Consider the following 14135-nt stretch of genomic DNA (forward strand, 5'->3'; position numbering starts at 1 on the left):
TTTCCTCATCTGTCAGATGGGGTGTTAGAGTATGACCCACAGAGTTGTCGAGGCTCAAAAGAAGCAATGCAGCAGAACTTTTGCTGGCTCTTATCCTCACACCAGACTCACCCAGAATTCCTCCTCGTGGCTTCTGACTTTCCCGCCACAGCAACCAGGCTAATGCTTGCTTCTGGTGCAGCAGCAAAGGGACCTGACGACGGTAACAACCGGAAGTTAGGTATAAATGCTGGAGGAGAGGCTCTACTGGAGCCTGGCTACGTGGATTCCATGCCCCACTGTTACTTTCTGTAAATGACCCTCCCAATACTCTTGTTGCCACATAAGTCGCTCTTTTCATCTTGGAAGTCCTGGACTCCACCCTCTCACCGCGGGTAACCACACAGTCCTGGTCTGCCCAGGACAGTTGTCATTTCTACCAATCATCCAGCATGCCTGTCTAGAGCCGCCCCTCTCCCCGTCAGGTGAGAGTCCTGGTTTGTCTGCTCAGTCAGCCCAAGTCAGTTCCTACTGCTTGCAGCCAAGACCTCTGACGGGTCACCCTACTTTCACCGGCTTTTCCTCATAATCTCCTAACTATGACTCTCCGCTCTGTAGGCAATGTCCCAGTCTGCACTGCTAGTCATAAATTAATAGCCCTTTAACTGGGGTTCCCCCATCGCGTCTTTCCTTACTCCAGTTTATCTTGTACTCTGTGACATAAATAACCCTCATAAAACATCCTTGCTCAAAATTCTGCAGTGATTCCATAATATCTCTTCAGCTATTCCAGTCTAAGTTCCCTGGCCAATGCCAGGCCCCACAGTGAGGGACTCCGCCTGCTTAGCTATGTCACGTGCTGCTCCCAGCTCAGGGACTGATGTCACTTGATCATCCCTTACTAATACCAACCTCTGTAACTTCCCTCCGACCTCCACCCCCTCTAACTGGAGTGTTTGGTTTCTATCCCCTCTATCTTTAAGCTTCCATTTTCTTTAAGGCACAAATGATTGTTGACTTAAAGAGTATTTTTCCCTTTATTTCAAATCCCTTTTGTACTCTGTCTGCAGTCTGTAGCACGTGATACCACACATTCTCTGTCTGTCATAAGTCATTTTCTAACTGTCTTACAAATGTTTCTTGTACACACACTTTCACCCCAACTAGTTCATGTAGTGCAGCAACTTTGCATCCGTGGGGCACCTACCAAAGCTCAGCAAATGGATCTGTTACTGCTCTGGACATAAGTAACTTTACAACTTCATGAAAAAGCAAAGTGTTTACTATATACAAAAAAGATAAACAACAAGGTCCTACTGTAGAGCACAGGGAACTCTATTCACTATCTTGTAATAACCTATAATGAAAAAGAATATGAAAAGGAAGATAAATGTGAATTACTATGCTGTATACCAGAAAGTAATGCAACATTGCAAATCGACTATACTTCAATTAAAAAAAAAGTGTTGTTTTTTCTTCTCACTGCTAAGCAGAGAAAAAGAAGGTACCGTGAGGGAAGCCACTCCATGTCACCTATAGAAAGGGTACATTACAGTGACACTCTGGTGGGTGCGTTCACAGCAGCTGGCCCCCCTCCTTGTGGGCGCTGGGACTCTGCTACCGGACCCTCTGCCTGGGGGCCTTCCTGGCTCACCTTCAACCCAGCTGGATCCTCTGCCACCACTGTCTCCCCAGGACGCGACTCAAGTGACCGATGCAGCTCATCAATGGCCTCGCTTGTGATCTTCCATACCGCATGGAGGCGATCTTGGTTCATAGGGCCTGCATACAAATAGAGGTTACCTAAAGGTGTTGCAAGGATTACGTTCTGGCCAGCGCTGCAAAAAGGCAATTCATTATTTGCCAAGTGATGCACCTGTATGGTCTAAAAATTCTTGTCTCTGGATTCTCCTAGACTCACAGACTCCTTTATCCCAACTGCCTATTTGTCTGTCTGGTTTTTTTTTTTTTCAAATCACATTAACAGGAGCTCTAGTAAAGGATACACCATTAGAAAGTAGAAGTTAAAAAAAAAAAGATAACCCCTAATATTTTTGGTATTTCCTTTTCAGTTTTGAAGAGGTGGCAGAGACCAAGATAATGCCATCAGAATTTTAGGAAGAAAAGATCCCTAGAGTTGGATGCAAAGAAGAAAAGCCAGCAATAGAAGAGCCAGAAGTCTGCTGAGGTCTAGGCAGACGGGGGGAGACGACCCCGAAGCGCACGTCCCGAGCTGCCTGTGCTGTACCACTCACCCTCCCCTACACAGAGCGCTTCTCCTGAAGTCAGTTCATAAACACAAGCACCTTAGCTGGCTGCAAGTTTAAGAATGAAGTATCCAAGAGGTTTCTATACAAACAAAAATGAACCACTTAAATATCAAAATGTTTTTAAATGAAAAGCTATTTTAATGGAATTCTTTCCAAAACATGCTACATACCATCTGACCTTAATAATCTATTGTAATTTAATTTTTCTCTAGGCGACTGGGTCACTGTGGTGATTACTGAATGAGGCTGTGACACAACAATGTTCTCCAAATAGTCCTGAGTGGCCACTGCTGTGCCCCTGGGCCAGGCAGAGGGCCCTTCGCTTCACCTGGCACCATGTCTATTCCTCACCCCCTTGCTGACCACTGCTCTTCAACCATCTCCCCTCCCTTCCTTCTCTGCACTTTCTTTCCTTTTCCCTCTCTACGTCTCAAGCAGCACTTGGGAGAAAAATGGCTGCAGCCTTTCTAGTCACTGCTGCCAGCCCACCCGAGCTCCTGTCTCCTCATCGGCAAACCAAACGGTCATATGATGTATCTGAGGCTCTACCTGGGATCTTCATTCTGCAGTTATTTCTGAATTCATTGTTTTCTGCAGAGTTGAGATGAAAACACTCATTTAAATAGAGTGTTACTAATCCCCAACTCCTAACTTATCCCTCCCAGCTCTTTCCCCTTTGGTAACCATAAATTTGTTTTCTATGTCTGTGACTCTGTTTCTGTTTTTTAGGTAAGTTCATTTATACCACTTTTCAGATTCCACATATAAGTGATACCATATGCTGTTTGTCTTTCTCTGTATGACTTACTCCACTTATTTTGATCATCATCTCTAGGTCCACCCATGTTGCTGCAAATGGCATGATTTCATTCTTTTTATGGCTGAGTAATATTTCATTGTGTGTTTATATATATATATAAAAATAACTGAATCACTATGCTGTAAACCAGAAAGTAACATAGCATTGTAAATCAACTATATTTCAATATAAAAACCCCAATAAATAAATAAATAGGACTTCACAGCTCTCTGTGAGTCTACTGGGCATCAGGTTCATTCACATACTCCTCACTCTGCATCAGTGCACACAAACACACACACACAGAACACAAACGTGTCGGCTGGTCTGCCTACCTCATCACAATGTGAGTTCCAGTTTTCACTTACAAATATTTACTGGATGACTCCTGTGCACCAGCCAGCGGGCTGAATGACCAGGGACCGAGAACACGGCAGATATGGTCTCTGCCCTCACAGAGATCTAACTGACGCTGCGTAAGAACTCGGCTGAGCATCACGAGCTCTCTGACACGGGCAGCTCAGGATGACTTCTCCCTGCGCACGGGCACAAAGGCACCTACGAGGCAGCATGTAACTCGCAGGCAGAGCTGTTCCCACTGGGGCCAGCACCTTGGGTCTCACCTCCACCGCACTGACCAGATCCTCCAGCAGCCTCCTGGCGGGCAGCCTTTAGTCCTAGAGGACCCAGCTGGAGATCTTGGGCCTGCAGGGGCTGGGGAGGCACCATGTGGGGAGGGTCAGTGGTCGTTTTGGTGAAGTTACTCTGTTGTGGCACCTGGGTGTTACTCGTCTCGTTAGGGCCTGCTCAAAAAACAAGGGGAGAAGAGGTTAAATTTCTGAAAAGTGAAGGAATTCTATGCATGAGGGAGGTGAGGTTGCGAGAGGGTGGGGTCACTATTCCAACGAGCGGGGGAAGGCTCTTCCTGGAGAGCGTAGCATTTAAGCTGTTTCTGAAACAACGGGAAAAAGAGTTGAGTCCACAGGAAATGGGAGAAAGTTTTTATAAATCACAGGTATAACTTATAAGAAGGTTCAGAAACATGTAGTAAAATGGAAAAGGTGAATGAGTCCACATATCCTTTATTGAAATGGCTTCTCAAATGTCTCGTGAAGCTCACGCAAACCCCAAGTTCTGGGGCAGCACCCCTTTTACCTCGCTCTGGGGAGAGGGCCAGGGCGCTGAGTGCGTCCTCCAAGTCCTGAATTTGCTTGAACAACTTCTGACCCTTGTCTGGAAGAGCCTGGATGTTCACCGACGCCAACGTGCTCTGGAAAACAGATCCTATAAAGTGGACGGCTCCTCTCAAGTTGTTAGAAAGACAGTTTCAGATCAGATTAAAACAGCCTAAAATGCTAGAACTCTAAAATCACGGTCTTTTAACCATATGTATGAAAACCTGAATCTTTTTTTCTTTTTCAAACGCAGCTCACTTACCAATCCTGAAAATATAAACATAGAAAAAGGCAGAAACTAGACATCCACCTATGAAACCTTTCTCACGTTAATATATCTGGCGTGTTTGTGATGTCCCTTAATCTGCTTACAGCAAGCAACATGCTGACCTTACAAACAAGACATAGATCAGCAGTAGTTACCTTCTTCTGTTTCAGTTGTGTTGTGAGGTACACACGTTGGGCCGCTGGGTCTGAAGGTTCTCCCTTCTTGGAAACACCCAAGACAGTGTTTCTCTGCACGCTTTGACCAGGGAATTTAAGATTCTCCTTCCTCTGCGAGTCTGGAGTCAGGTCAAAGAGCAAGGGGCTCCCCGGCTTAGAGGACACGGAAACAGCAGTCATCTTCCTTGCTGTCACTGCTAGTGTCAGCATCTGGCCTCTCCCCCCGGGGACGCCCTGCGGCCGGTGGTGCAGGCTGAGGGGCTGGTTCCTTCGGAGCAGACACATCGCAGGGTCTCCGACAGGCGCCGGACAATGGCCCTGGGGCGGCCTCCTCTGGAGGGTCTGCGCGCTTGGGTCGTCCTTCGCCCTTGTTTCTCTAGCCTCCCAGGTCTTGGGGTGCTCCTTGCTGAGTTGTCCCCCAAGCAGGGGCTGGCTTACTGGGTCGTGATGGTGAACAATTCGAGGCCTGGCTTCCTTTTCCCTCAGAGGTTCTGATTCTTTTTGGGCGTAATGACTCTCCCCATCTGACTCCAGAGGAGACACAGACGGCTTTCTCGGCTCACTCCCATGGACCTGTCTGGACTGAACTTCTAAAAGGTTTCTTTCATGGGTCCCTTCAGTCTCCTTTGCTTCACCCCGAAACACCGTTTTCTCCCCTTGCGGCTTCTCCTGAACTACAGGTTGCTTTTCCTTTACCGCCAGGCCAGGTGAGAGATCTTTCTCCCTCCAGCAGTTAGATTCAGGCTTCCGCTCCTTCTTTGGATCCAAGAGCAGATCTCCCTTTTCCTGTTGTTTCCGATCAGCTGTCTTTTCCTCACCTTCACCTTGGGTGAACTGTTTCCAGAGGGACGGTTCTTGATTCTTGTCAAGCACCTTGAACGGGTTTCTCTGCTGGCTGGAAGGATACAGTGGCTCCAACACATGCTGAGACTCAGTGGTCACAGAATATTTTTTGGTTACAGAATGTTCTTTGGAATTAGGATCCTACAAGACAAAGGAACTAATGTGAATATAAGGCGTTGATGCAACCTTCACATCTAGAATGCCTTTTTTCAGAGGAAACGGAAGCAGAGTAAAAGCAGTCCAATTTTTCTGAACAGTCCCTGGGATCACCTCTCCCTGCAGACAGGGCTATGTGCCAAGCTCACCAAATATTAGCTTCTTAACAGCACTTGAAATTCTTGGCTTCTTCTCTGTCCATGATCACTGCTTTTCCCGGCCTCAAGGAAAAGTAGTGGCCAAATCAAAGTGTTTTTTATAATAGCAACAGCCACAATGTGTACTCTTCATGAAAATCTATTCTCTCAAGATGAACTTCCCCCCAAACCCAAACACTATCCTGCGCTTGCCTGGAGTTGGCTTTAGGAAGCCTTCACGTGGGAATCTAGAATCCGAAGTTCAAGCTATCCCTCCACCAAAACAAGTCTCATGACCTCCCTCGGTCTGGGTATCTGTAGGGTCTCTCCTAGTTCTCAAGTTCTGGAAGCTTATGAATTATACTCCGCTTATACCAACATCAAGCAGATTATCAGTCTATGACAAGATGCTAAAGTTAGTCAAGTAAATTTAAATTTTTCCCTAAATAGGAGATACTGACTAAATTTAAGACCTCAAAAAACATTTAGTGAAACAGGAGGCAAATAATTAATTCTCGAATGTAACCAAATAGTCCTTTGAATTAAAAGTCCCAACAGGGTCTGCCTTGCTTAAAGAAAAGAACAGTTGTAGGAGGAGGGTACAGCTCAGTGGTAGAGCATGTGCTTAGCATGCACGAGGTCCTGGGTTCAATCCCCAGTGCCTCCATTAAATAAATAAATATATAAGCAAACAAACAAACAAACCTAATTACCTCCCCCATCCACCCAAAAAAAAAGAAAAAAAAGAAAGAAAGAACTGTCTTTCAGAGACACTATGATGAAGACCAACCAGTTTATACTGGATGTCAGGCTTCCCTTCTGGGGACGCCGCAGGTTAAGCAGAGTCAGGTTTGAAAACAGACGAGCAGCCCTACCTGCCATGGGAGGCTTCCACACCACCGCTTCCCCTCGGCCTTACTTCTGACGCACCGGAAGAACAATCTAATGAGGCAAAACACACAAAAAAACCAAGGTTGTGAAAATCCATTAAAACCAGAGATCTATTTGTTTTCAGTCCAAGGAAACATCTTACAACCATCTGATACTGGTTTTGAAAGGTCACCTGAAACCAATGACTCTCGTATGTAGTAATTCTTTACTGCACACACAGCACAGGATATTTATGAGGGCTAAGAAGTGAAAGAATACAGATGTCATGGTAACCAGAGGGCATGCATAGATTTACTCTTTTAACTCTACAGAAAGACTGAAATGGAAACACTGATCAGTAAAGGCTCCTAAAATCAGAAAAAAGGAGATAACCAGACATTACGTGTCCCTAATGGGGAGCCATAATATAATCTATAAAGTAAAAAAAAAAAAAAAACAAACAAACAAAAAAAAACCAAATATGCCAAATCAAAACAAACAAAAACTAACCCGACTCTGGTCAAACCTCTGGATCCAATTACCAATTCACCGGAAATATAAACAACAGAGGAACACATAAAACTAGACCATGGCGATACAGTCTGTAAAGTCTTCAGAGTGGGAAATGCAATAAGACAATACCTTCAGTCCTTTAACAAGGAAATCACAAGGGAGAAAAAAAGATTGGTGGCAGGGACCTACTTATGAGACTTAAAAGACATATCAATCAACAGCAATTTGTGGGCCTTATTTGGATCCTGACTTAAGTAAAATAACAAAAGCTACAAGAAAATAAACTATTTATAACATTTATGAATCTACCAGAAGTCTGTACACAATTGGTTAAAAAAAGAGAGTCCATACCTTTTAGAGCAACAGACTGAAATATTTACTGAACAATGACACTATCTGGGATCTGTTTCAAAATACGGCAGGAGTTGGGCTGGTGGAGTGGGTAGGGTATATATGGAACAAGATTAGCCTGTGAGTTGGTGACTGGTGAAGCTCATGTGCTGCATTATTCTACCCTGTCTACTTTTGTATATATTTCCAATGTTCCATTAAAACAAAAAAAGACTAATACAGACTTACATCCCAGTGCAAGACAGTTCCTGCTCACACAAACACTACCTACACTCCAGCTATGCAGAAATGGCTACACTGTGCCATTCCCAAACTAAGCCACGCACTCTCCATCCTACCAGACTTTGCATGTGTACCACCCTCCATCCAAAGGATGTCCTCTTATCCCTGTTTGCCCACCATCTCCCCCCATCACCAGCTCTCAAAGTCCAACAGGGCCCTCAACAGCCAGTTCAAGACATACTTCCTTTGCACGGTTTTCCCACATTCCTTGCCCTGTTCATCCATTGTACTGCTTCTGTGTTTTTGTTGTATTTGGTTGTATTACACTGGTATCTGCCTGTGTGCCCAGCTATATATTCAGCAACTAGAAGGCAATCACTATATTTGATTTCTTCATTCTTAACTATGCCTCGCCCTTTGTACATAATAGTTAAGTACTGCTGTATTAAACAGAACCAGCTGATTTTTCCCTTACCCCAAATGACTCCTCAAAAACATTTAATCAGTTAAATAAGAGCTTTTACAATGCATAATTTGAGTGTTTAAATGGGTAATACACTTGGGGGGGAGGGTATAGCTCAGTGGTAGAGAGCATGCTTACTTAGCATGCCTGAGGTCCTGGGTTCAATCCCTAGCACCTCCATTAAAAAAAATAAATAAGTAAACCTAATTACCTCCCCACCTCCAAAGAAGAAAATAAACTGTAAGAAAGTAAAATAAATGTTCAAAATAAATAGGTAATATATTCAATCAGAAAGTATGCAATGGCACTGAAAAGTACCTCCTTCCCTGTCTGCTCACTTCACATTCCCTGACGTAACCATTTCTATTGGTTTTTTGTTCGCCTTTCCAGATGTTTTTAATGCATATTCAGATCAATATATTTTATTTCTTCCTTTTCTACTCAAATGGATACCATAGTATACATATTACTAACTGCTTGTTTGCTTTTTTTTTTCTCCTCCTTAATATGTCTTGGAGACTTTTTTATAAAAACATACACATAAAGGACTTCCTCATGTGTGTGTATGTGTATATATATTTTTTTCTTTTTTTTTTTTACAGCTGCATAGTTTTTTTACATAGCCACAGTTTTCCACTATAAGGATGTTTCATTATTTATGTAACCAGACCCCTCTTGATGGATAGTCTGATTGCTTCCAATCCTTTCCTATTAAAAGCAATATCACAGTGAATAACCTCTTGTATATGTCATTTCACATGTATTTTAATATATCTGTAGGGCAACTTTCTGTATCTCGTACTATGTGTATTATGGCCTTCTCCGCTTTTCTTCATCAATTAGCTTCTGGATTTTATTTATTAGTTCTCCTTTTGTTGCTTTCTAACTCATTAAATTCCATTCTCCCCGCATTAATTCCTTTCTTGTGCTTTTTTTCCATTTAATTTCTTGCTCTTTTTTGAACTTCTTCAATTAGTCCCGTGATCTACAACATGAATCATAGCAGGCTGAGTCCTAACTCAAAAACAATCCTGAGCACAACATTGTAAAATGATTATAAATCAATAAAAAAATGTTAAAAAAAAAAAAAAAGAATCCTGAGCAGGTCTTGACTGCTCGATGCCATTACTTCACTGGGACAGAAGCAAAGATAACAAGCCCCAAATGGACAAGTAAGTATTCCATAAAACTCACTTTAAAAAGAAAACAGGACCAGTCACTCTCATACAAACTCACAATTTTCCCATTCATGCTCACAAGTTTTAAAAACATTTATTAGTCTCCTTAATTCTTCTTACTGCAATAGGCCACTATATTGAACACAGAGTTCGACAAATTTCTGAAATGCTTTGAATGCACAAAAATTAAAAGTACCAGCTACTTTTAGGGAGTCCTGTTACTTATGGAAATAAGACAAAACTGCTGCTGTTGTTTAAAGTGTATCAAGTACTTGAAATCTTCACTGAAAGAACGTTTTATAAATAGAATCTATTTTAAAACCCAAGCCTCAGAGACTTTCGGGAGAAGGGTAAGATTTGGAAAAAGGGGGAAGAAAACAATACATTCTGAGCATTTACTGTATGCAAGGTACGGTGCTCAAAATGCTTCTACTCACGTCTTTATTAAAATCAGTCTGGATGGGCTTCTCTGTTTTTAGGATAAAAAATTTGTTATGTTTACTAAATTGTAAAATCAACAGAGAAAGCAGTGGAAATACATTCTCATAGAGAAACCAAACATTGATTCGTATAAAAAAGAGCATAATTTCTGTAGTATGTTCATGAATTATTTTCCAGGACATAGGCTATGAGCAATAATGATGAAGAAATCAGTAGCGGTCATTCAAGGCCAAGTTCAAGTCTCAATTCCTCCATTTTCTCCGTAACCTTCATCAGCCTTAACCTCTTACTCTAGGTCTTACAGTCACAGAAGCATCTGGCACTTGACCACACCCAATTTTGCATTCTAACACGTGCGAATCCAACTGCTTGTCGATCTTCGTATGTCTAACTCTTACCCCAACTGTGCCACAGGGCCCTTAGGAGTAAGGGTTCACTTCTTTATAGGCAGCAATGGAAAAACATACAGCTACATTTCTACTTCATTCTTTGACACAAAAACTCAAGATGGAACAAAATGAAAACGTAAAAAAACAAAACTGTAAATGTTCTAGGAAAAACACAGAGGTGAATATTTTTGCAATCCTAAAGCGAAAGGAGAATGACAAAGTCCTGCGGCTGAGAGATAAAGGATTTAGTAATTTGACTACATAAAAGTACTAAACTTTCATATAGTAAAAATATTATAGGCAAAATTGTAACACAAAAGGCAAACTGGGAAAAGTAATTGCTATGCATATTATAAAGGGCCAATATCCTCTTCCTCCAAGGATGACTTTTGTATAGCTCAGTGCGTGACACTCTACAGCACCCAGTGAAAGCACTGGCTTTATTGAGTGGGCTTCTTCATGGGCTGGTGAGGCCGGAGGTCCTACTGCATGGGTCTGGCTCACATCCAGATACCTCTATGTCATCATCTTAGACAATCATGGTTGGGTTAGGTAATCTGCATGCCAATTTGACTCAGTAACCAACCACACAAGGAGCTTCCCAGACATGCAAAGATCCAAGTGTTATCAAACATGAAGTACTCTGAGCATCCCACCCCAACCAGTTACTTAAAGAACTAAAGCTTGTTTTACTCGACAGACAAAAGAATATTTCCATCTATTTTGACCGCGTATCCTTGAGAATAAAAGTTGAGAGAGAGAGAGAGGGAGAGAGACTGAAAGAGAACATGAACTCAGGAGCCGGATGATAATGTCCAACATTTGTGTATCAACACGCACCACATCATTTACATCAGGGCAAGAGTTCTTCCCTCTGGTTCTACTGAGAGGCCATCATGGTTTTCTTCACTGCCCATAAACAGAGGGTCTTGGCCAAAGGGTCCGTCAAATGCTGGTGAGTGGTACCACCTGGTGTTTAAGTTAGAGAACTGCACACAAAAGCAGCTTCACTCCAAAGTAAGAAAAATGGACACCTTAGTCTTACTTCAGTGTATACCTCCCCTCCATTACACTGCTACCCGTCTCCTAGCTAGGTTACACGTTAAACATAATGATAGTAATTCAAAGACGTAAAGTACTTTAAGTTCTTGAGAAGAAAACCTAGTTGAAGGGAAGGAAAGGCTGTACTCCCTGACGTCATTCTCCAGAGTAGGGGTTCTGGCGAAAGGCCCTACTGTCTGCTCAGAAGGTCATCATCCATAGAAACATGACCTACTTCTGCTTAAGTTTCCAGCCTGTACCGCCTATCAAGGTACTTGTTGGGTTTTTTCTTCTGTTTTGTTTTGTGTGTTATAGAACTACATTTTACTTGTCCTAAAACAACCTTTTAAAGCTTTAGTAAGTACCTCTTACTAAGTGTTCTAGATTTGGGCTAAAAGAAATACATTTAGCATTCTTTTTCTATTTTTTTGTTTTGTTTTGTTGTGTTGTTTTTTTTTTATCAGGTTTATTTATTTATTTATTTATTTAATGAAGGTACTGGGGACTGAACCCAGGACCTCATGCATGCTAAGCATGTGCTCTACCACTGAGCTATACCATCCCCTGCTTTTACTATTTTAGAATAATGATCACCTCTCAGGCTCATCTACCTAGTATGAAGAACATTAAAGACAAGTTCTCAAAATTCTACCTTCAGCCTAGACCTTTTTTCAGAGCTGCACACTCATTTTTCTAGCTGGTTTCAGATATACATAAGACACAATATATCCACAGCTCTACCTGTAAGCCACACATCTCAGTCCTCTACTGATGTTACCTTCCCTTCCTTGTCTTGCTTAATGGTAAACTCATCACCCATAAACCCCACCTTAGCAACCATGTCCTGAGCACTGACCACGTGCCAAATGCCAGGCTAAGGGCATCACACACATGACCTCACTGAACCCTCAAAACCCAGGGAAGTGGGGGCCGCTGTGATCACTATCCCAGGGGAATAAATGGAGGAAGGACCATGCGTAAATGTCCTACCAGGAAATGTGCCTCATCAATTCTCTTTCGGCAAGCATTCTCCAGTCTGCCTGCCCCCAACTCCACCGCCCTGGCCTCGATCCAAACCCATCTTTCACTTAGAGACGGTGGGTGTGCCTGCAGTCAGACCGAGGCTGGAATCTCAGTGATGTCACACCATAACCATGGGACCTGGGATTGATCCCTTTTCTAACTTCTCTAAATGTTTCCTCACCTGTGTGTAAAACAGGGGTACTGAAACCTATCACAGCAGATTCTGTGAAGACAAGAGGTAATGACTATGCCACATAGTAGGCATTCATTAGTAGCTATTATCTCAGTGGGCTCCTTGCCTCCACTGCCTTCACTTCCTAATCTAACTTCCCTAGTTCTTCTCCCCCGCCCCATTCTATTATTATTGCAAAACGAATCAAAAACTCTTCAGGGACTTCCTACCACGCAGACAATATTTCTATATGATACAGGTCCCCCAGTCATATATAAATGGTTTTAGGTGTCAGGACATCCTAACTTCATGCACTAGAGGCTTATCGGCCACACTGTACTAGCAGAAAACAACAGAAAAGTGAATTATTTAAAAATTCCATTTATAACAGGGTCGCAGGGGAGAGTATAGCTCAAGTGGTAAAGTGCATGCTTAGCATGCATGAGGTCTTGGGTTCAATCCCCAGTACCTCCTCTAAAAGTAAATAAATAAATGAACCTAATTACCTCCTCCCCGCCCAAAAAAATTATTAAAAAAAAAATCCATTTATAACAAGGTCAAAAAACAGAAATGCTGAGGACTAAACTTAACCAAAAGGGTTATAATGAAAACTATTCAACAGTGCTGAAAGAAATTTTAAAAGTCATAAATAAATACACCACGCTCATGGACTGGAAGATCAACACTGATGTCAGTTCTCCCCAGATTGGCCCATATAGATTCAATGTAATCCCAGAGAGGTTTTTCTGAGGAAATTTTATAAGCTGATTCTGCATTTTATACGGAAATATAAAGGACCTTGAATAGCCAATCTTGAAAAAGACATTTTTAGACATCACCTCATTCTACTACCAGAATGTGAAAGTTGACAAGTTAGTGCAAGTGAATGACTGCTGGTGGACTGAGGTTACTGGCTACTGGAGAGCTGGAGAGGGAGGGAGGCGGAGAGTTTATCTGGAAATTAACCAGAGGTCAGGCTTCTCAGATTAACCAGCTGCTTAGTGGTTAGGAAGTAACAGCCCAGAAGACATTCAATACATATAGAAACACCATCCATTTATGAATGACTTTTAGAGAATAGTCAATCCAAGAAACCACCCGACTGTAACTCTTCCAGGCAAAGGAAGAAAAAAAACAAATACACTGAGATGTTCTTTTGGACACTTACCTGTATTCTTTCTTGCCCTGTGGTAGAGACAGACCCTGAAGCTCTACCACAACGTCCTCATGCAATAAACAATGTGAGACAGGAATGCTGGAGAAAAAAAAAATTGAAATTTTGTTTTAGGAGGCAAAGAATAGAGGTCGGTGTCCTAAAATTAAATTCAAAAGATGGATTTTAAACTTAAGGGTCCATGTATGACTTCCACTGGCTTTGTAAACCCCACACACTTTTAAATCCACATGCATACCTCTGGGGAAAGAGCCCAATTTTCATCTTTTCTCACTCCCCCATATAAAGTATGACAATAAATGTATCTTTTTCCTGATGACTCAAAAGTTTAAAATTATGCTGTGCTATATGACGACTACACTGTGATACCTCCAGGCTGGGAATTCTCCCCAGGTTCTGCCATCATCCTTTTTCCTTTAATAACCTGTTAGCTGTCACTCAGTGTTGTTCACATACCTACTCTAGCAACAAATTCTCCTAACTTGCTTCATGCTA

At 42.3% G+C, this 14135-nt stretch overlaps 1 protein-coding gene across 1 annotated transcript in view; it reads right to left on the reverse strand.

Annotated features, from left to right (window-relative positions):
* Window positions 1–14135, reverse strand: part of TTF2 (transcription termination factor 2) — a 37980-nt gene that overhangs the window by 22111 nt on the left and 1734 nt on the right. The window contains 9 exon segments of the mRNA XM_006172502.3: window positions 112–193; window positions 1634–1761; window positions 3672–3851; window positions 4204–4318; window positions 4647–4842; window positions 4844–4965; window positions 4968–5651; window positions 6679–6745; window positions 13635–13721. Of these exon segments, the coding sequence (XP_006172564.2) occupies window positions 112–193; window positions 1634–1761; window positions 3672–3851; window positions 4204–4318; window positions 4647–4842; window positions 4844–4965; window positions 4968–5651; window positions 6679–6745; window positions 13635–13721 (1661 nt within the window).

Source organism: Camelus ferus, chromosome 9 (genome assembly GCF_009834535.1).
Source record: "Camelus ferus isolate YT-003-E chromosome 9, BCGSAC_Cfer_1.0, whole genome shotgun sequence".
Taxonomy (NCBI): Eukaryota; Metazoa; Chordata; class Mammalia; order Artiodactyla; family Camelidae; genus Camelus; species Camelus ferus.